This window comes from Poecile atricapillus, chromosome 1 (assembly GCF_030490865.1).
Source record: "Poecile atricapillus isolate bPoeAtr1 chromosome 1, bPoeAtr1.hap1, whole genome shotgun sequence".
Lineage (NCBI taxonomy): Eukaryota > Metazoa > Chordata > Aves > Passeriformes > Paridae > Poecile > Poecile atricapillus.
This window is the reverse complement of record NC_081249.1, coordinates 41,096,434-41,116,887: the sequence shown is the minus strand read 5'-3', so window position 1 is coordinate 41,116,887 and position 20,454 is coordinate 41,096,434. Positions and strand designations below refer to the sequence as shown.

Genomic DNA, 20,454 nt, shown 5'->3' with positions numbered 1-20,454 from the left:
AGTCATTAAAACCTTAAGTTTAGACAACAACATGACTGAATATCAGCAGGAGATACTAAAACTCTATCTGCCAAGTGTAAAAATCTTGCAAAAATGTTCATTACAGTAACCATCTGCTTTTCACCTGTGTCACTGCTGACAGAAATATCATAACATGCTGCACAAAACCTTTTTAGCTGCCAAGCAAAATGTCTGTTTCTTGACAAATCTGGCTTAATCCTCTTCTCTATCTCATGTCACAAACTCCTTTGCACACAAACCTTTCAAATATATTTCTTCATATAACTACTTGGGTTCAGCAAGTTCTCCAATACATAGCCCTAAGGTTCTTTTGATAGCTGTTGGCAATGCATAACACACAGCAAACATGACATTTATTTCAGAGGAAAGCATATAGGTTATTTACAAAATGAAAGTCACAGAGAGTGCTAGCTTGATCATTTGTGTTCTGCCTCTTATTGCATTTGCACACACCCCTACCACAATACGCATGAAAAGGGCTAAAATGTAATTATGAAACAAAATAATAGGGAACAGCTTTTCCCAAATCTGTCAGCACTCCACACATGCTATATCTCCCCCTAGTGGAAGTTTTGGGAATCAGAAGAGGATGCCTTACACAAGGATGGCAAAAATAACTGCAAATTTCTGATAAGTAACAGGAGTTATTTCACAAGCTACTTATATCAATTCCATATTCTGTACATTGCATCATGCACCACAGGTCTGAAAGAACACTAAAATAAAAATAAACTTCATGGAAAGAAAATACACTAAGAGAAAGCCTTACCTTTTTAAGAGCACAGACTTTTAAAACATTTTCGTATTTTTCTTTCTCATATTCCTTGTCAAACAGTATATTACTTCTTACAGTGCCAGAAAACACCCAAGGTTGCTGTGAAACATAGGCAATTCTTCCAGTAACATTTATCAAACCTTTGTCTTTAGGCAGTTCACCAAGCACGGCACTTAAGAGCGAAGACTGGAAAAGATTTAAAAGAAAATAAAGTAAAAATTAAAAAGTTTGGTTGCATTAAAGACATCACAGAGATTGAGCAGTGTTTACTGGCACGATGGTCTATTTCACCTTGTGTCTCAAACTACTGCTAACAGTAGAAAAGCACTAGTACCCTTTTCATGCAGTCTTGAAGCAACACAAAAAATACTGTTTAGTTCCACATCACCTCCTCCCAACCCTGAAGGACATTGGCCTGTCTTGAATGCCAGTATCCTGATGTGGAATGTGTGATTACATACATAAAGGAACTGTATATTTTCAGGTTTCTAGTTTTCACATTTAATAGACTCAAAAGCCTCGTGAAATGGTGTAAATATTAAGACTTACTTTTCCAGCTCCTACAGGACCAATCACAGCCAGTAATTCCCCTCGTCTGACAGTAAATGAAATTTGTTGAAGTGCTGGGGTTTCTAAACTCTGGGGATTGAGAAAAAGTCAGGATTTCTCAGTAATGAAACATAAACCATCAAAAGAAATACTTAGAAACAGAAAACAATGTGCATACATCACTATAAACTACCAGTCCATATGCCCACCGTATCTTCAGGCATATGGTTTTTGCCTCTTCAGTAATTCACAAACACTTTTGAAAGACCCTCATCCTTCACCACGAACATGCAACACAGCTAAAATAGCACTCAAGGAAGAAGGAGGCCAAAGACAGCAGAAGCAGAGCTTCCTCAGAGCCCACACATCTGAGTGGCAGCCTCGGAAACACGAGCTCGACGCTGGCCACCACACTGGCATTCCCAGCCCCAGCACAAGACTCAGCGACTCCAAGCACACAGGCAAATGGAGGGCTGAGGCTCTCAGAGCCTCAGGAAAGCCAGGGCTGTGTTTGCTCTAGTCAAGGCTCTATCCAAAGTAAAACCAGAAACGTGCTATTTGATTTCACACAACTTCATCTTGCACACGGGATATTCATTCATACTGCCCTTGGACAGTCTGTTTAACATTCCTTTCCACTATGCCTATCCTTTACGTTATGGATGAGCTTATTCCCCAACATATTTTGCACCTCTTCTATCAAGGTTGCAAAAATGCAAAAATGTGGAAAAAAAGGATGCTCATGTCTTTAACAGCTATGCTAAACAGCAATTTCTAAGGACCTGGTGCAGCTCCCTCTCATTAAAGCAAAACACCTTTGTAAGAGAATCTGCCTTTACATGCAACTTCACCCACACTAAGCATGACTGACACTAACATGCAAGCAGTAAAACATAAGCATTAAACAAACCCCAAACAAGTACTTCGATTAAAGAGCCATCCAAAAACACAGCCTTAAGCTCCAGAAACAGAAGAGCAAGGTTAAGAATACCTCAATATCTCCAGCCACTTTTTGCAGTTCAAGTAGCTGAAAAGACCATCAGCTTAACCCCATACAAAAGACGACACAAGAAAAACGTTCTGGGACTGCATAAGGAGGAAGCCTGCAATTCATTTCAAATTATTTGGGAAGAAACAAACCCACATCTACGATGGCTGGGATAGCACACACGTGCTCACTCGTGCCGGGAGAAATCCCCGGCAGGCAGCCCCGCTGCCAGGGCTCTCGGACTCACTGCAGGGTTTGCATGAGATGCTCAGGCTGCCAGAAGCTGAACTCAGGCTCCGAGGGCAGCTCTGCTAAACCACTTTTGCTGCCACTGGAAACTTCCACGAGGTGGCACCAACGGGACTTTTTTCCTTTTCTCTGCACAACCCCACCACCCACTCCAAGCAGCGTCTGACACCGAAGTTGATTCTTCTGTCCAGAGCACACAGCTCAGGTGCTCACCTAATGCTAAGGTCAGGAGAACCCTACAAATTTATGGCAGCCAAAGATTTTCTAATTTTTTTTTTAATACGGAGTTTGTAGGAAGAGAAAATATCTCTTATTAAATCAATGTCTAGATGGAAAAAATAAATAAGCTCTCAGACACACAGGCTCCTCTTCAGACCTCTTGGGGCAGTGCTTCTGTATTCACAGAAGTGCAAAGACATTTCCACCCACATCAAAAATTTAAAAAAACCATAATGTAAGAGCCAAAAAAACATTACAGAAAGATTTTTAAAAAGTTCCTACACTATTACTGCCACACTAAACATCAAAGCAATACTGGAAGCTATCATAGAGCCTACATAAAAGTAGTAATTCAAGCAACAGCACAGCAACACACACCTAAGGGGCAACGATATTTTTGCAAAATAGTATTCCTTATAATTAAAGACAATTTGTCCTGAATTCATCACACCTATTTTTAGCACTAAACTGAGAAACTTAAATTAGTGCACAGACTAATATTGCAGTTAAGTTCACCTGACAGCTCACTATCACAAATGTCCCAGCTCCCCTGTGCCCCATCAACTTGCTGTGTCTCCAACTTTCCTCCTTCTGCCTAACCTTGCATGTGCTGTTCATGGGACTCAGCTACCAGAAAGGTAATCTCATTAAAAGTGATTCATTTTCTAGTGCTTCATCCCTCCAAACTGCTTCACCACAAGGTCATACAAACCAGCACTAACAACAGGAATAAGGGAGGCAACAGACAGAGTTGCAAAGGCAAGAGGACACAAGAATGATCCCTTCAGGGGCAGCAACTCCTTAGGTGAGCTTGGGCAGACCTTACACGCCCTACAGACAAGAAAACGAAATAGTTCTGCTCACCTAAGGGATACAGAAATCATATATTGCATAGAAGTACTATGCTACTTAGGTTTCTCATGTAAGGACTAAAATTGCAGGGGATAAATTTGGCCTCTGTTCAAATGCTGACTGTAAATCTGAAGTTGCTCAGTTGAGCAGACAGACTGTTCTGTAAATTCAAGGAACAACAGTAAAAAGCTGTACTGAAGAATCCCTAGTTCCATGCTGGCATCAGACTAGCCTGTGGTACTCAAGATAATACTTCCCTAAGTAAAACAGAAGTGTGACCAGGAATTAATTGGTTTTGTTTATCTTTTCAGAAACTGTAATACACCACGTTAGGCTGTTTTCCTAAAAGTGTGGCTAATAATCCCTTTTCTACTTCAAGTGATTTTGGATTCATGGGCTGCTACTTGGTTCTTTTTTTTTAGTATCACTTTTGGGAAACAATCTCTAAAAAATAATAATAAGAGAATTATTATCCTGCTGTAGAGTGTCTGTACAGACATCCAAAGTGTCTTGAGAAACCTAGTCAGGGTAGCAAGCTAAGCCTGCTACTTGACAAAGGACAACATATTTATATTACTCCTTTCATAACTCATGTCTATCAGAATTTATCCCTTTTTTCAATGAGCAAATCTATTATCTTGCATCATTTTAAGAGTATATTATAGAAACTTTCTCAGCAGATCTTAACTGTTCTTCTCCCATGCACACTGCAACTAAATATCAAAATGAAAGTTACATTAACAGTTTTGTGGATGCCTTGTTGGTTTGGGTTTTGGGGTTTTTTTAACTGAAAGAAACCAGTAATTCCAGTTATGCCACCCTGCTTTATCCAACTCATTAAAAAAAAAAAAAAAAAGTGTTTTATGGGCACTTTATGTAAACATTTCCTATAAATTGTTAATGGCAGTACCAAAGTCAGTTTGAGAAGAAAATGAAGACTAAGCAATACACTACATTTTGCATTTCAATGTATTCACAATCAAGTCTTTCATATTAATTAATTGTTAAAAACTGATCAATGCCTCAGAAATATTGATGTCACAGAGAAGTCTGAGAAAGTAAAGCAGAATAAAATAGCAATTTTCTTTTGCAGCTGAGTAGCTGCAAGTAGACCCTCAAATACATTTTCACACCTGATCTTCCTTGGAACACAGCACAGGTAGGGGAAAAAGGTTTAGAAAGGGAAATACTTGATGTCTTACTTGCATTACATTTATATGCAAAAGTCATTTTTAGAGCTTCCAGCACTTGTAATGGAGACTGAAATCTCTCTAGTGTGAGAATACTGACAGGTTGCAATAGTGCAATTCATCACAAATTGCTGACTTACCACAGAAATTAAAGTTTTAAAAGAGGAACAGTCAACCTTTGCCTTTCTTCCATAAAAGAGACATAAAATAAATTTATCACATGTTTACTGTCCATTTTTCTAGCCATTTTGGCGAGTTTGGTGCATTTTAAGCAGAAAAAATGTGCAGCTGAACAGTCCCAAAATACAGAGCTAAAAATATGTGCTGACTTGTCTCTAAAACTTTCTAATCTGTTTTGAGAAGTATAATATTGTACTGGTTCTAGACTAATAGACTGATCAAGCATTCAGTTCACAAAAAAACCCCCCACATGATCAGGCCCACCTTGCTGTGTGGTGTGTCCTTAATTCCAAATTAAGTACCTCAGCCACAATACAGTCCTGCTTAATAAAAAAGGATATTTTCCCAGAGAAACGCAAAGTTTTTCATTTAGTATAGTATTAAGAAATAGCTGCTTTTAAGATGCACTTGATAGTGTTTTCAGTACTATTCTACAGTTAGCTTAACATACTGACAAGATTCTCAAGCTCAAAGGATGGAGTACAACATATCAGCACACTATACATACACACACTGCATTTTAAGATTTCAAATGCCAGTAGCACCAATATACTTAACATGTAAGTAAATTTACCTTATCCCAATAGCAAGTCAAATCTTGAACATGAAGAATGATATTTTCATTACTGTCATGCAGTTGTGGCTTGAAGTGTGAGACTTCATCAAGCATCAGAAAGTTCTGCAATAGAAGAGAAGCAGAGGATCTTGGTTAAAGTGAGACTGAGAATGGGAAAGGAACCCAAACATGGTTTTTGAAAGCAGCATACAGAACATTAATCATGGGACTGGGAAAAACAACTACAAACTGATCGAAGAATTACATTTCCAAAGCAATGCACAACTACAACAGTGTACCTCTAACTAGCTAACACTTGCTCCCAAAAAACATCCAGAAGTCCAGATTTAATAGGAAAGGACTCTAACAATCACCTGCTCAATAAAGAATTCCAGAAAGAAATGGATCTTGAAAACCTGTCCTGTCCTTTCCTTGAATCACTGACAACTTTTGAAATCGTTTAACACCTCCTTTCCATGCAGAAGAAGTGAAACCCTCACTGCCACACCTTCTCATTCCACTGCTTTGATGGCAAAGACTTATGTTATTTCATCGGAAGAGTAACGAGGTCACGGTAAGCAGCTGTCCTCTGCCTCTATTAAGCATTCTTCAAGTGACCAATAGAAGACAGAACACTATCTGAATGTTTCCTTATTTCAAAGCCCAGGATATTAACAAAAAAGGAAACCTGCTTACATCTGCATAACTGGCTCACTGCATTTTCACTACTGCACTTCTACATTACATCCCAGTCAGCAAATTATTCCTTCAATTTGCATAAGCATGCACTTTGTACCATAGCCACACTTCTACCACACCTTGCCTGATGCTAGATTATAAATATCCCAAACACATTTAGAAAGGAAAGGAGCTATTTCCACAGAAAACTTTCCAGGATAACAGCTATCACAGTTTTATGACAAAACCCAAGAAATTCTTTTATCCTTTGACTCACAGAGTCTAAGGACCTTAAATAGGCAGCAGCAGACAATATTTTGGGAAGAGAAGGAATGTCTTGATCATAAAAGCCAAGACTAGTTAACAAGTACTTAGGTAAGAGTTTGCAGATGTGAGATAGCTGCTGAATACTCACGGAAAGCAGTAACTAAGAGGAAGCAGGATGAGGATGTCAGGAGCCGTATGAGGGCAGGGAGATTACTGCTAGGCTTTTACAGGCACAGAGGTACTGCTCAGACTCCAGCTGGTGCGCATTGTTACAGAGGGCAGTGAGAAGCCAAGCATTTTAACATGGCAGTCCATGGTGTACAACACACTCTTGCTCTGTTAGCACCAGCCATCAGCACTACCAATGCTCATTCTTACTGAATTTGAGTCTTCACTCCAGCACTGAAAGCAGCCACAAGACAGAAGCTGGGGCTCCCATCTGTCCTCCACGGATGAGACAGTACTGCAGTGTGAATTATGAATCCTATAGCTCCCATCTGCCTGCTTTGTTCTTCAAATTCCAATCCCAGCATGCCTGCCTATCTGTACACATGTTCCTCTTACTTCAGAAACATTTGCACACCTCTTTGCCATGCACACTTTTCTCCTACATCTCAGCCTACCCTACAGTGCATGTCATACTTTTTGTACCCGCATACTCACACCACGTCCCGTTTCCAAAACAGGTTATTTCATTACAAATCCCAAACTGCAAAACCATAGTAAGGCTGTCAGTGACGTTAAAACAAAGGCAGGGTAAGAAAAGGAATCCACACCCCCTCCTAGTCAGTAAGGCTACCTTGATTCGTCGGATGCTGATCACCGACTCGGACACTCTCTCCACAGCTGAAGGGAAGAACAGGGTCACTGTGAGTCTCACTGCTCCGTAGAGGGACACTGCCACAAACACCTTGCTTGCAGAGATAAATTCGCCAAGTAGTACATATGCCATGAAAGTCATGAACACTGTTATTTTGCTTGCCACAAAGAACGAGGCTAAGTTCAGTCCTCGGAGGTAGGAGCTTTTCATAACCATGGCAATCTCCTTCCTAAAAATGCAAAATATAAATAAATCACATCAATCTCATTACTTCTACCCTCAACAATACGATGATGGATGCCCCCTCTCAGGATTTTACGTTCATATCCTTTCTCCTCCCCTTGCACCACCCCAACTCCTATGCAAACAACTGTGAATAAGACGTGTTATATGGTAAATAACAAAAACAAACAAACAAACAAAAAAAACAAAACCAACACAAAAAAAAACAAAAAAAACAACCATAATTTAAGAGGCTTGGAAATTCAGAGGAGAAATTCATTATATTTAATATCTTAACAGCTATAGAAAACAACTATTTCTCAGAGTCAGAAAACTATCACACTATTTTTTTCTTCTCTAGTCAATCCAGTTTTTTAATTCAGATTCTAATCTGCTTCAAATATTTTTGGGCTGCATGCAAAGAGGAGAAAAAAGCCTGTATAAAGGCCAAGCACACACCAACTCCTTATCCTTCCAATATCAAAATCCAGTAGAGTTCAGTCACAAAACTTATGACAAGACCAACACATACTCTGCAGTCGAAAAAAACAGGGCAATTTCCAGAAGATCAAGAGTTTGCCCATGGCCAAAGTATCTGTCATTATTCAGCTGCTGCTCCTCAAACTATATCACAGGATTTAGAGTACTTCCTTTCATCTCAGTCTAAATCCTTCCCAGTTTGGACCCTGCTCCTGGCTTCTTTTGCTCTCGGAATTCTGGTTCATAAATTAAGAAAATACTGATCTGTGAGGCCAATTGTTCTGCCAGTCATTGCCCAAACTGAATAGCGATTGAAGTACTGCACAGACACTTAAGTCTCCCTCCAGCAACTGAAAAGCTGCTGATGCGTTTGTTCTCAATTTCCATTTCAGTTAAACTGCAGTTTCCACTTCTAAATGACTCAACAAGTCTAATCCTCAAAATGTTACTGCACTATCATCTACTATGATGTAGATGCTATCAGGAATATCTCCTTACTAATATAATCATTCTTCTTTATCAAGAGAACCACAACTTACTCCTTCCCCATATAGTCTACTTTTTGTCTGCTTAATACTATCAAATATAAAATCCCAAAACAATTCCTGATTTCTCTTTCAACATATTCTGGCAATTCTTCGGGAAAATCTTAATAATTTTGATCACTTTCCACTTGGAACTATACATTAAGATTAGAAGCTCGGGTTGTGATTATACAATTTGAAGTAAATTAAGCAATCACTAAATGAAGAAAAGGATGCAGGATGCACTACTGGAAAACTAGTTAAGCAACTTTCCCACTACACTTGCCAAATTGGCTGAAGTGACAGACTTTTAAAGAGTTTCAAAGACTTATTTTTTCAGCTTAAGGGTTCACAATCTCTGATCTCCTCCAGAGTACAGAGAAGGAACATTTGTATGTAAACTATTTGAATTTGGTCTAATTGAATTACTTCTACAAGCCTGGATGAAACTCTTTTCCCACCCTTTAATAATCCTTAATAATCCGCTCATTATCTGTGTCTCATCGGCAAGTTTTTTGTGCTGCTCTCCATAAATACCAGATAAATTACAGCCTACCTGCAGGCTGCATATAATATATTACATTGTCTTGAGGCACAAACTTACATAAAAGGAAACTAATACAGACAGACACAAGAAAAAAGAGCGGTGGAGGAGTTCAGATGGCATCATAGCCACTGTCAAGAGGCAATGTGGAAATAGTGGACAATAAAGCATCTGACTAAATTTAGGAGTTTTAAGTAGTTTTCCACAACACAGTTCAGGAAAGGAAAGAGGGCTCAAGATGTGTTCTGGAAGATCTTACTTCTTCCCAACATTAGAAAGGAAGCCTCTAATCCTAATGAGGTGTTGAAGATGGAAATCTAAAATTTAGTGATGTGAATACACCCACTGAGGAAGCTCTCGATGAAGAAATATCCTCTCTGGCTCCATGCAAGACACTAAAGCTTCCCATCAGTCATGAACATTCAATGAGCACATTATCCTATAATCCAACAGATAATAGAATCCAACAATTATCTGTGTGTGAAGAAACATCTCAGGGAACATTTGCAATTTTTCAAGCCTGCACATGGATGAAAAGGAAGAAAACTCCTTTTAAGAAAAGGATTTTCAAAATAAAACATTTAAATCAAAAGTCAGATAATCTGCAGGAGGATAACACTTTTCTATTCATATGTTGGAGAGGGACATGACATGAAAATCAGTTTATAAGAAATATGCACCCTACAGTTACCCTTTAGCACTGAATGCTGTTAGTGTCAAGTAAAAGGGAAAATACCGACTGAAAATCAAACGTATTAATATGTTTTAATCTGATGTCAAATAAACTCTGAAATGAATGTCTAAGGATACCAAACTCAGCTGGCCTTGCCAGTTGAATAACAAGGGAATTTCTGATCTACTGTCTCTCTCCCTTCTACCTTTCCCAGGTGGCTTGAGTAATAAAATGCAAAAAAGGAGGATGAAACTGCTGCATTACAACTGCTACAGCTTATTAGCTGCTTGTTTTGAGCACAAATGTTAAAGGAAGCATAAAAAAGCCTGAATTATTCAAGTTTTTGAGGATTTTTTGAATTTTTTATTCCCTTAGAATGTATCTTCATTCCTCCACTCCTGCCACATAAAATTTAAAAAAAAAACACCCCAAGAAGTGCAAGGAAACTGCATTTTAAAGCACCAAATAAAGCACTTATTCACATGTAAAAAATGGAAAATTACAGTGGTCATATATCAAGATGTCTCTTTCCAAGATTACCTTCTTAAACCATTCACAAGTTCCGCAAATGACTTCTCCCAAGCGTACATCTTTATTATCTTCATACCGCTTATCACTTCATTCATGGTCCTAATCCTGACATCTGTTAAGGCAGCTGTCTTGCTTCTGAAAATAGGACAAAGGAAAAATTCTCAGATTCCCCAAAAAAGACCATTTATGATCACATAACATATTTACAAAGTTTTTGCTTTTATTTACAAAGACGATTCACAAAACTGTAATTGCATTAAAGGATTTTCCTGAAGATCTTAAAGCTGGCACACAGCAGGCAGACTTGGTATGTTTGCATTCTTAGTTCTCAGGGAACTGAGAGTTGATTCAGTGTTCAGAACTATGTGTCGGTTTGTGCAAACACACAGTATTAAACAACATATCTGTTGTTTATTGCATTTAGAACTAAACAAAAACCAGAAAATTACTTTAAAAATATTTCAAAATGTGAAAACAACTACCCTTGTCATAAAGTTCTTTTGATGTTGTCAAAGAAACTGGCCTCATTTGTGACTTTTTAGGATTAAGTGCAGTTGAAAGAGAGATTACTTAGCACATGAGCTATAATTCATTAGATAATCTAGATATGGTTTCTTAAAAAAATATTATTTAAGCATTAATTATAATTAACACTAATTTAAGTATATCTACTTTAGACCCACACTATGTTTGCACTGATGGAAAAAATGGAAAATATGTATTATTAAATAATAAGGTCACAGTTTTAATTAGGGAAAAAACATTGAAAGTTAGAAGCCACAAAATGAATGCATAAATCATGCTAATAGATCCCATTATAATTCTGAATTCATTCATGTAGACAGTTTGCACATGGAGAGCTATGACCTTACTTTTGTTAAAACATACCTTTACCTGTCAAATTACTTATTTTTGCATATACTAATGAAAGTTACGTTTCAGAGATCATTAAAAAAAAAATCAAATCTTTTTAGAAGGGCTTTCTCAGCTTAACCTGTCCCCTATAAGATTTCTCTCACACACTGGAAGAAATCACCGTAATTATACAACGCAAGTTGAAAGAATTTCAAGCACCTACTCGTGATTTTAAAAAAACTTCTCAGCACCAGCGTTCCATAAATGCTAGGATGGCTGAAGCAGGGTATTAAAAAATATTTATACAAGGGAACTGACAGAAGGCATTTAGAAACTTGGCCCTAGTGCAATCACGTATTCTTAATAACACTGAGGAAAATAACGTAGCCTAAACCAACCACACCAATGTGGAATGAGATTACCTTTGCTACTTCATCTTTTCCTTTTTCCAACAGAAACAGTAACAGAAAAACAATTTCTTAAAGAATGTAATAGATCATTTCTTCCCCATACACACACCACCACTAGAAAAGGCAAAATTAGTATGTGTTGCTCATGTCTCTGCATCAGCAAACAATTCTCGCCTACAATCCTGGAAGTCACCTAACTTCCAGGCTTGGTCTCCACATAATAGAAAGTTGACAATGACAGAAAATAATAAAGTTAACAGAGGTTTCTTTTTTTAAAATGGTGTGAATCAAAAAAGGCTGCAGTTCTCACAAATGAATTTTGCAGCTTTCCTGCTGAAATGTCATCATAGTAACCATCCTATTTCAAATTGCTTTAAAATGCTCAAGAGGTTGGGGGAGTGGTCTTTTTTATACTTTTTTTAAGTTACACTCCCCTTCTTTACAATAAGCATATTTTGTACATACATACCAGAAGCCACAGACACAGTGATATCAAATCAAGTACACAGATATCCACTGCACTGATGGTAAATTACCACAGAGAAAAACATGCCCCTGGTATTAAAAATACTAACTTCAGAGTACAAACAGATCAGTCCAATACATGCTCACATAGCATGTCAAGAGTGCAATAAGAAAGGACCTGAAAAATTTTTGTCTGAGTAGACTCCTCTGTGATACTAAAAACCATTCTAAATTAAGCATGCTACAAAATTCCTTTTTGCTTTCACAAGGCATATTTGGTGGGTTTTAATTATGTCTGACACAGCAGTTAGACACAGTTTTTATCTTTAAGAAAAAGGACTTGAAATAATAATAATACTCCAGTTGCATGACTAAGCAATGAAAGCATCCAGCTCTCGTGAATTAAATACATATAAAATGGTCTTGAGTCCAATAACTGAACTGTTTCCCAAATAATATATTAGGTCATGTATTTTGCAAAATTTCTTGTACTTGTGCAAGTAAAAGCAATCCTGCAGAGTACAGTGGATGCCATTCCACAGAATACTGAATCCATATCTGCAGACTCCCAGAGCACTGAGGCCAATGGCTGCATCATGAACTGGTGTGAATGCGTGTTTACACGACTGAGTCACAAGAATAATGCTGAATAATAGCACAAATTAACTGCCACACCGAGCATGCTTGGATTTTAGCAAAAGCTTTAATCCTTAAATTACTTCTTCATAGGCTGCTCTCCTCAAATCCATGCAGATTCCCAGCAACTGCCACATGAATACACTCATCATTGCAGAGCTAAAATCTATTCCAGTTTTACCATTAACTCCTTCTGTTCATTCCACATGTCTGTTCACAAAGAAAAAGATCAGTGCACATGGACACAAGCAGAAGCTTTTCTAGTGAACAAATTCTTTCCCTTGCACTGCATCCAAACAAATGGCTGTAACTGAATGGGTAAAAAACCTCAAACACTGTTACACTGCCACTGATTAATTTTTAAAATATGTACCTTCAAGAAAGAGATTTTTGTCACCCTACTGTCTGACCCTGGACAAGTCCACTTATCTCTGCCTCAGTTTCCCATCTGTAAAACTGGGATATTAAAGCCTGCCACCACAGATAAAGCACCAGCTGAGCACTAGGTATTTTAATTATTGACTCAAACCTCAAAAACTTAGAACTAATGAAAAACAACAATTAGGTAACTAGATACTTATGTATACATATTTCACATGCAGTAAAAATACGCATCTAAGAACCTATGGTAAGTGTTCTACAAACACGCTTTACCATAAAAAGAAAAGCCCTTAGAATTTGACAGAAAACTCTGAATGGATCATTTGAGAAACAGCCCTTGAACATTATTTGAGAAACAGCACACGAATGTAATGACTGAAGACTACCACACTGGTTACAAATGAAGAGGTCTATGAGTTGTTTTCATTTCATAATTCTCATCTCTCTCTTCATACTTGGCCATACAACAGCAATGCCAGGCTTAGTATGTCTAGAAAATTTGTCTTGAAATAAAACTTGAAAAAAAACAAACAGTAACTCACTTAAAGAAATTTTACTTATCCAAAGAGCTGAGAGGAACCCATTCAGCAATAGACGTAAAGCAAGATGCCCAACGCTCCTAAGCATATGTGTACAGAGTAAAAGAACATCAAAATATTTCCAATTAGATGTAAAAGCCTTTGATAAAGTCATAATGTAAGTTAAGCATGGCTAATTACACAAGAAACAGAAAACTCGGATGCAAGAACTTGTCTCAACAATCCCATCAGAAGCAATTCTTGCTGGGTTTTTTTAGGACAAAGTTACAGAAAAACAAGTTAAATTTGTCTGATAATGAAAAATTACTTCAAACTCTTATCTCTACAGCCTAGAACCTTGCAGCTGGAAACCTCATAGCTGCTATCAAAACCACCATGATCAATTTTTTTTCCCTTGTCTCTCAGTTCCTTCCCCTTTTTTCTCTCTGAATCTTAGTCATGCAGGAGAGCAAGATCTTTGAACAAGAAACTTCCAGAGCTTTCTGCTGCTACTCCTGTATCACCCCAGTAAGCCACACAGAGAAGGGCTGATTACATGCCCTGTGGAGTAACCACCCCACAAGAATCACTGCAGGAAGGCAAAGCTCAGGTTTCACAATTCTGTGCCACAATCTACAGCAAGGTAGCTACAGAAATAATCAGACTCTTTCAATGTACTAGACAGCTAATGAGTAGCAGATATTTTCAGCATGTTTGGAAGACAGACCACTTCAAGTCCATAATCTGGAATTCAGACATCTCACATTAGCAACTATAAAAAGCATTAGCAAAGATAAAAGACACTGCAAAAAATACCCCCAGACACAAGCTGATACTCTGCCTCCACCCAATATGCACATTTTAAAACCCAGCACAGAAAATAGCTACAACCCAAAACATGCAGCCTTACCTGAGGGAAGAAAAAAGCCTCCCAATGCAGGTCTGCACAGGAAGAAGAATAATCAGAACTGCCATTCCTGCGAGACATGATGGGCCTATTTGTGTCCAGAGAAGTACTGTTACTGCTACAGCCTGAAGTGGTCCAGCCCACAAGAAATGCAAGAAAATTGTTACCTAAACAAATCAAAAGTTAAGAATCAAAAATTAGCTTTTGACCTTATCTAACCAAACTAAACCCCTAGTAACACTTAGGAAGTATTTCTGCCTGTGGCAAGCTGAAATTAGATGGTCTTTAAGATCCCTTCCAAGACAAAATATTCTATGTTTAAGAAACAACTAGAAGAAATGTTCATTATAAATATTTAATCACCAATTTTAAACAAAACTTTCTTAATTCCAACCCCACAATTTCTCCAGCCCCTTGAAAAGATCTGTAAAATACTTCTTACTTGATCAAATTTGTTCACATCGTTTGACAGCAGGTTTACTATTTGACCAGTGGTAGTTTTCGCCATAGCTACATTACTGAGACGAAGTGCCTAAAAAATTCAGAACAGCCTCAAATTATCACAGCTTATAAAGCACAGTACACCTGTACACACAAGATTCAATACATAAATACAGTACCAGGGCTAAAGCTGAAAGCACATCTCAGCTTTTGCCTGAGAGCACTGGGGGCTTAGATAAAATAAGGGTTAGACTAAATATCCTAAACAAAGTCCCAAAGAAAAGAGTATTAAAAAAAAAGGTCAAGGGAAGGACTGTGAGAATAAAAACACCCTATCTTCATGTCTGAAGTGATTAAAAATATGAAAAGACCAAAACAGCAAGTCACTAAGCAAAAGAGCTGTAAATTTCCATGTGCACTGTTCTCCCCCTCACTGTGAGCATCTGTACAAAACAGGAACAGAAAATTCCACCTGAAGGCCAGATTAAAGTCAGAACAGGCCAATTGCAAGCATTCTGTTTTAAACGTGTTATCTGATAGAAGGCAAAAACCCCTCAAGTTATCAATAAAATTATTAATCTTTGTCAATCAGTGTCCCTTTACAAATCACTAACTCTTGAAAAATCGTATATGAATTATATAAAATCAAGTTTAGCACATGCTATGGAAAACAACATTAAATATCAAGTATTTTTATACATTAATAAAGAAATTAGTAGAAAATAATATGTGCTTATAAAATATCCCCGCCCAAAAAATCACATCTGGAAATATGCAGTCTGAACCTTACTGTAAAGATCCAAACTGAAATTCCTCAAAAACACTGATAACACACCCAGCTTCCTTCGACACCTACTAGAAGGTAAACACAGGTTTGCAGCACAAGCTAAAAAAAATATATATAAAGCATGTTAGATGTTTTTCTGTCCAGAAATGGTTCACTCCTCAAAAACATTGCACATTTTTAGGCAGTGCACATCTACTTCTCCCTCTCCAAACATTATTAGGGTTCCTTTCTGACCAATAATCATACCTGAAGAGCACTGATTGTTTCAAAAATTGCTCCAGTATTTTGAAACAAGTAGAAGAACATCAGCCATCAAAGTACTATTCAAAGCATAATTTCAAACAAAGTTCCTTACATTTTTTGAACCTTACTTTTGTGTTAGAAAGGTATTGTTAATCACAGAGAAAATCCCAACTCTAACTTCATTGAAACCAGCAGGCAGAAATTAAAACTCCACTATGAAATTCCTCCGACATTCCAAAAAATAAATCTAGGATACTGGGTTTATCCTGAATCTTATCTGAAAGATCAGATTTAGTTATTTGAGAAAATTATTGCTTCACTCCCTGTCTTCAGCCACGTGTCTCTCATACACCTGAAATCCCCCAGGTAGCTGCCTGCTGCTGTCATGTTTGCTTCACACCACACATTGAGGTTGGTAAGCTCTGAGAAAAGCTGCTAGAAATCCACAGATCATAAGAACAGGAGTTCACATGATGCATGTTTGGAGACATTTCCCATCAGGATGTGTTTACAGCGCCTCTTGTACAACATCTTTGCTGCCTGAGGTTCACCTGAACCATCAGAAGACCAGGCCAGTGTCTTGCTCGTGGCCCGTGGCTGGGGTCTGTCCTGGACCTACCACACAATCACCTTCCAGACTTCTTCCTAGCTATTTCTACATAAGCAGCAAAATCAGTTTTAATATGATTCTATGAGTCCACGTCATTTTGACCAAGACAGTCTCAGGAGGAACCACACAAGCATCTGAGCCAAAAGGAGCGTGCTCATCTGTGACTGATTTGTCTTCTCAGGGAAGAGGCAGCCATTCCCATTGTCAGTGGCAACGCAGTTTTAGTATTTCCTTGCTTCCTTCTTGGTTTTGATTGTTTTTCTTTTGTTTTGAAGTGAAATAAGCCTTGTATTTTCCTGGCTGAATGGATCTGCCTAGACTGCAAAGTAGCAGTTTTACTTTCATAACCAATTTCTACCAAAAAGTCCTGGTTTGGTACCTTCCTCTTTTTACTACATCTATACACAGCCCCATATGAGCTGAGGAAAACTAACTCCATCCCAGCTAAAGTCAGAACACTGACCTCAAAGAACTTCCAAAAGCTAAGTCTTAAAAAAAATACAACAACAACAAAAACCAGTTTCCCAAAAGTAGCCTTTGATTTAAAAACTAAGTTCCAAGTCCACACGAGACAGATTTCATTTTCATTTTTGTTACAAGTTTTCTATGTGCATCACTAATACTTCTTACTGGTAACAAAACTTCTTAAGAGTTTGAATACAGGGTCTTTGCAAATTAGATTTGAACTTTCCAGTAAATGAAAAAGGGTCTAAAATTTAATTATGAACACTTGAAGTTCTGTGTTAAGAATGCTCTCATATCCAATCTATTTATCCTTACAAATCCAAGATTTTATTTTCTACAGCAATTAACAAACTCTGCTAAAGTGCTGGTAAATAAACACCCAGGTTTCTTTCGAAATCCTGTATGAGGTTAAAGAGAAAATATGACCTTTTTATAAGTAGCACATAATGAAGACAAATTATTAGAAAGGTTTGTCAGTGTTCTGCTGTTACCTCAACTCTCACTCTCAGAAGTAAACACGAGGGCAGATTAATTTTCCATTTAATCCCATCTCTAGAAACAAGCCTGCATATTACAAATATTTGTTTTCCAAGCTTCTAAGCCACTATCAACCCAGCAACAAACACCATCACTATATACGTTTTGCATTAATTTAGTTTTGATAATCTGTTTGGTAAATTAATACCTTAGAGAGATGATTATGTACAAGAAAACATTGTGCCATGTTAAAGCCAAGTTCCCAGAGGATCCTTTCCAAAGTATTAAAAGAGGAAGAGAAGAAATGTGTATATGAAAAGTAATCACCACTTAAAATGAGGACATTTTTACTCTCCTCAATTTACTGCTTTGTCCAAAAACTTCACATGACCTACGCCAGTGGCACAAATGTTGGTGTTAAGTTAATGGAACCTATGTTTAATGGTTAAAATAATGTGGATTTCTTAACGTTCCAAAGAAACTGTAGTCTTGATTCGTCAATTAAACTTCTTTGCTGAGGTCTGAAATTGAGGGTCACTATTCCAGCAGCACTGAAGATAGAAAGACGGGGCATTTTCCCTTTCAGCATTCTCAGTAGATTTCCTGCTTGGAAGCAGACAGACTCACGGTTTGGGTATTGGCAACAGCTTCAGAAGAGTGAACTAGGGCTCACTGCTCAGTTGCTTGCTGCCCAGAGCACATCAAAGAGAGCATTTCATCCCTCCTATAGGTAAAACTCAACTCCTGTTGCTCCATTTTCTCTCTGACAGCAGCCTCAACTCCATCTGTAGTTCAGGACAGCTATTTCTTGATCAGGACAGTGACAGCATGGAAGCCACAGCTCACCCCTTCTCACATTTCACTGGTTTTAGTGGAGGGCTTCAGTACTCCCACAGTAAAATCAGTAAATGGTAATACAAAACTCTATCTCCCTGCCTTTAGGATTCCACTTGATTCTGAGCTTTTGATTCTCTTTTGTCTGCTCCTCTCTCTCTTCCCCCTCAAACATGAGGGATACTAAAGGTGAAGATGCCAAGCCTGCCTGGAAGGTGAAGTAGCACTTCACAGACCTCCTGCCACTCCCTGAGGGAACCTGATGGATGCCCCAAGGGAGGGGAGCAGCCTCTGATCTGCAAAGGAGACAACCTACTACTAGTTCTACAGCACTGACGGAATAAAATATAAATAACTCCTGCCATTAACCACAGCAGGGGTGGGAAGAAACCTGGACAACGAAGCAGTTCCCAGGAGACTGAGAGTGCTGCAGCATATGGTGACATCCAAGCACCACGTCCTCCCCTGAGATCAAACTGCAAGGCTGAGTAGCTGCCAGCATTTCCTGGGAGCTCTCTCCTGCTCTACGCTGCACGCAACACGTCCAAAAGAAATGGGGGGGCTCCTCCCCAACAGCAGCAGGAGGCAAAAAAAGCAGCTTCTCCAACACTTTAGGGCTATTTGACTCACCACCTTCACTAGGCAGGCCTGAAGGTGTCATCCAGACACCTCAGCAAAAAGAGAAAGCAAAGCCACATGTGTACATCTAAGGCCCGACATATTCCGCATGCATTAGGTCTCTACAAATGAGTAACTTCAACGGAATTGCAGGCACGAGCATAATAAATAAGTGCATTTTTAAACTCCCTTAACAGAGCAGCTGCCAAATACAAAATACAGCTGTGACCAGGTCTGCTTACCTTCCGATAAATCATGTGGCACATAGCTACCCTCAGCTTCATGCCAGCCCGCTGTACATGATAGAAGTATAAGTGGTGCATTATAGCCAGAATAAGCGTGCACACAGACAGAGCACCTGCGCAGTAATATGCATAAGTCAAATCTTCCTCTTTTTGAGAATTTTCAAAAAATTCAATAATTTTTCCCAAAAGAATTGGTTGAACTATTTTGAGGGTTTCCTGAAAGAGAAGGAAGAGGGGAAAGTATTAGTAACTTCATATCATACTGTGCTAACAAAGTCTGTAAACAGGCAAGGAAGAGCCAAGTACTGCCGCAAGTCATATCCTTTATTATTTTGTCTTTATTGTGCTCTAAAGTGTCAAGCCAATTTTTATCAACACATAATCCAAAAGAAACATGTTCCACATTAAAATGTAGCTGGAACTTCAAAGAGAACTTTCTCAATTACCAAAAAACCCTTTGATGTTATAAAAATTGCACGAGTATGTATTACACTTCCATTTTTTAAAATGTCATGTGTCCTTTAGAGCCACTTACAGAGAGAGCAAAAAACCCTCTATTGGGCACCCCACTCAGACACATAAAATACAGATAAGCCTTACAAAGCAAGTCAATTGTTTGTGATGTCTCAAAAATAATGCATTCAAATGAGCTCTCTGTTCCATAATCCTGCAGTTATGACTCAGTTTTTTCAGTCTCTGCAGGGCTATAGCTCTCTTTTACCTTTCCAAGAACACTACCAGGTTCTCTGAGCAGTCAAGTTACCAGTACGTGTCATGCAATCTAAGAGGAGAAGTTTCACATTGCTGTTAGCCAAGAAGTAGGTCCTGTGACATTTTACACCACTTACCTCAATCATTGTGAAAATTCCAAAAACTAAATACGATTTCCAGTAACACAGAATAATGGCTTTTGTTAAATGTGGTGTTTTTCCTCTCTTTTTTGCTTTTTGCACCTCTTTATCCCAGTACCTGACAAACAAAGTGCAAATATGTTGGAGAACAAAAGTAAAATCACAAGGCAATTACCTAAAACAAAACACTTTCAGACTAACAGCCAGATTGTCCTGATCACCTTAATACAATCTAATAAAACAAAAGGAATTAAAGATAATAATGTCTTCTCATTCACATAAACATTTGGCACTTAGGCCTATTTGCTTTTGGTCAATGAAAAACAATTCACCACTCTTGACTATTATCGACCTTGACATATTTGCTGTTGAGGAACCCTCCCTTTATTTCTT

At 38.2% G+C, this 20,454-nt stretch overlaps 1 protein-coding gene across 2 annotated transcripts in view; it reads right to left on the bottom strand.

Moving 5' to 3' along the window:
* Positions 1-20,454, bottom strand: part of ABCC4 (ATP binding cassette subfamily C member 4) — a 143,168-nt gene that overhangs the window by 108,333 nt on the left and 14,381 nt on the right. For both annotated transcript variants that reach the window (XM_058839076.1, XM_058839083.1), the window contains exons 3-11: positions 20,059-20,179; positions 19,208-19,426; positions 14,933-15,022; positions 14,494-14,657; positions 10,328-10,453; positions 7,324-7,573; positions 5,598-5,702; positions 1,346-1,435; positions 791-982 (exon numbers count right to left, since the gene is read on the bottom strand). In XM_058839076.1, the coding sequence (XP_058695059.1) occupies positions 791-982; positions 1,346-1,435; positions 5,598-5,702; positions 7,324-7,573; positions 10,328-10,453; positions 14,494-14,657; positions 14,933-15,022; positions 19,208-19,426; positions 20,059-20,179 (1,357 nt within the window). The remainder of the gene's footprint in view (positions 1-790; positions 983-1,345; positions 1,436-5,597; positions 5,703-7,323; positions 7,574-10,327; positions 10,454-14,493; positions 14,658-14,932; positions 15,023-19,207; positions 19,427-20,058; positions 20,180-20,454) is intronic.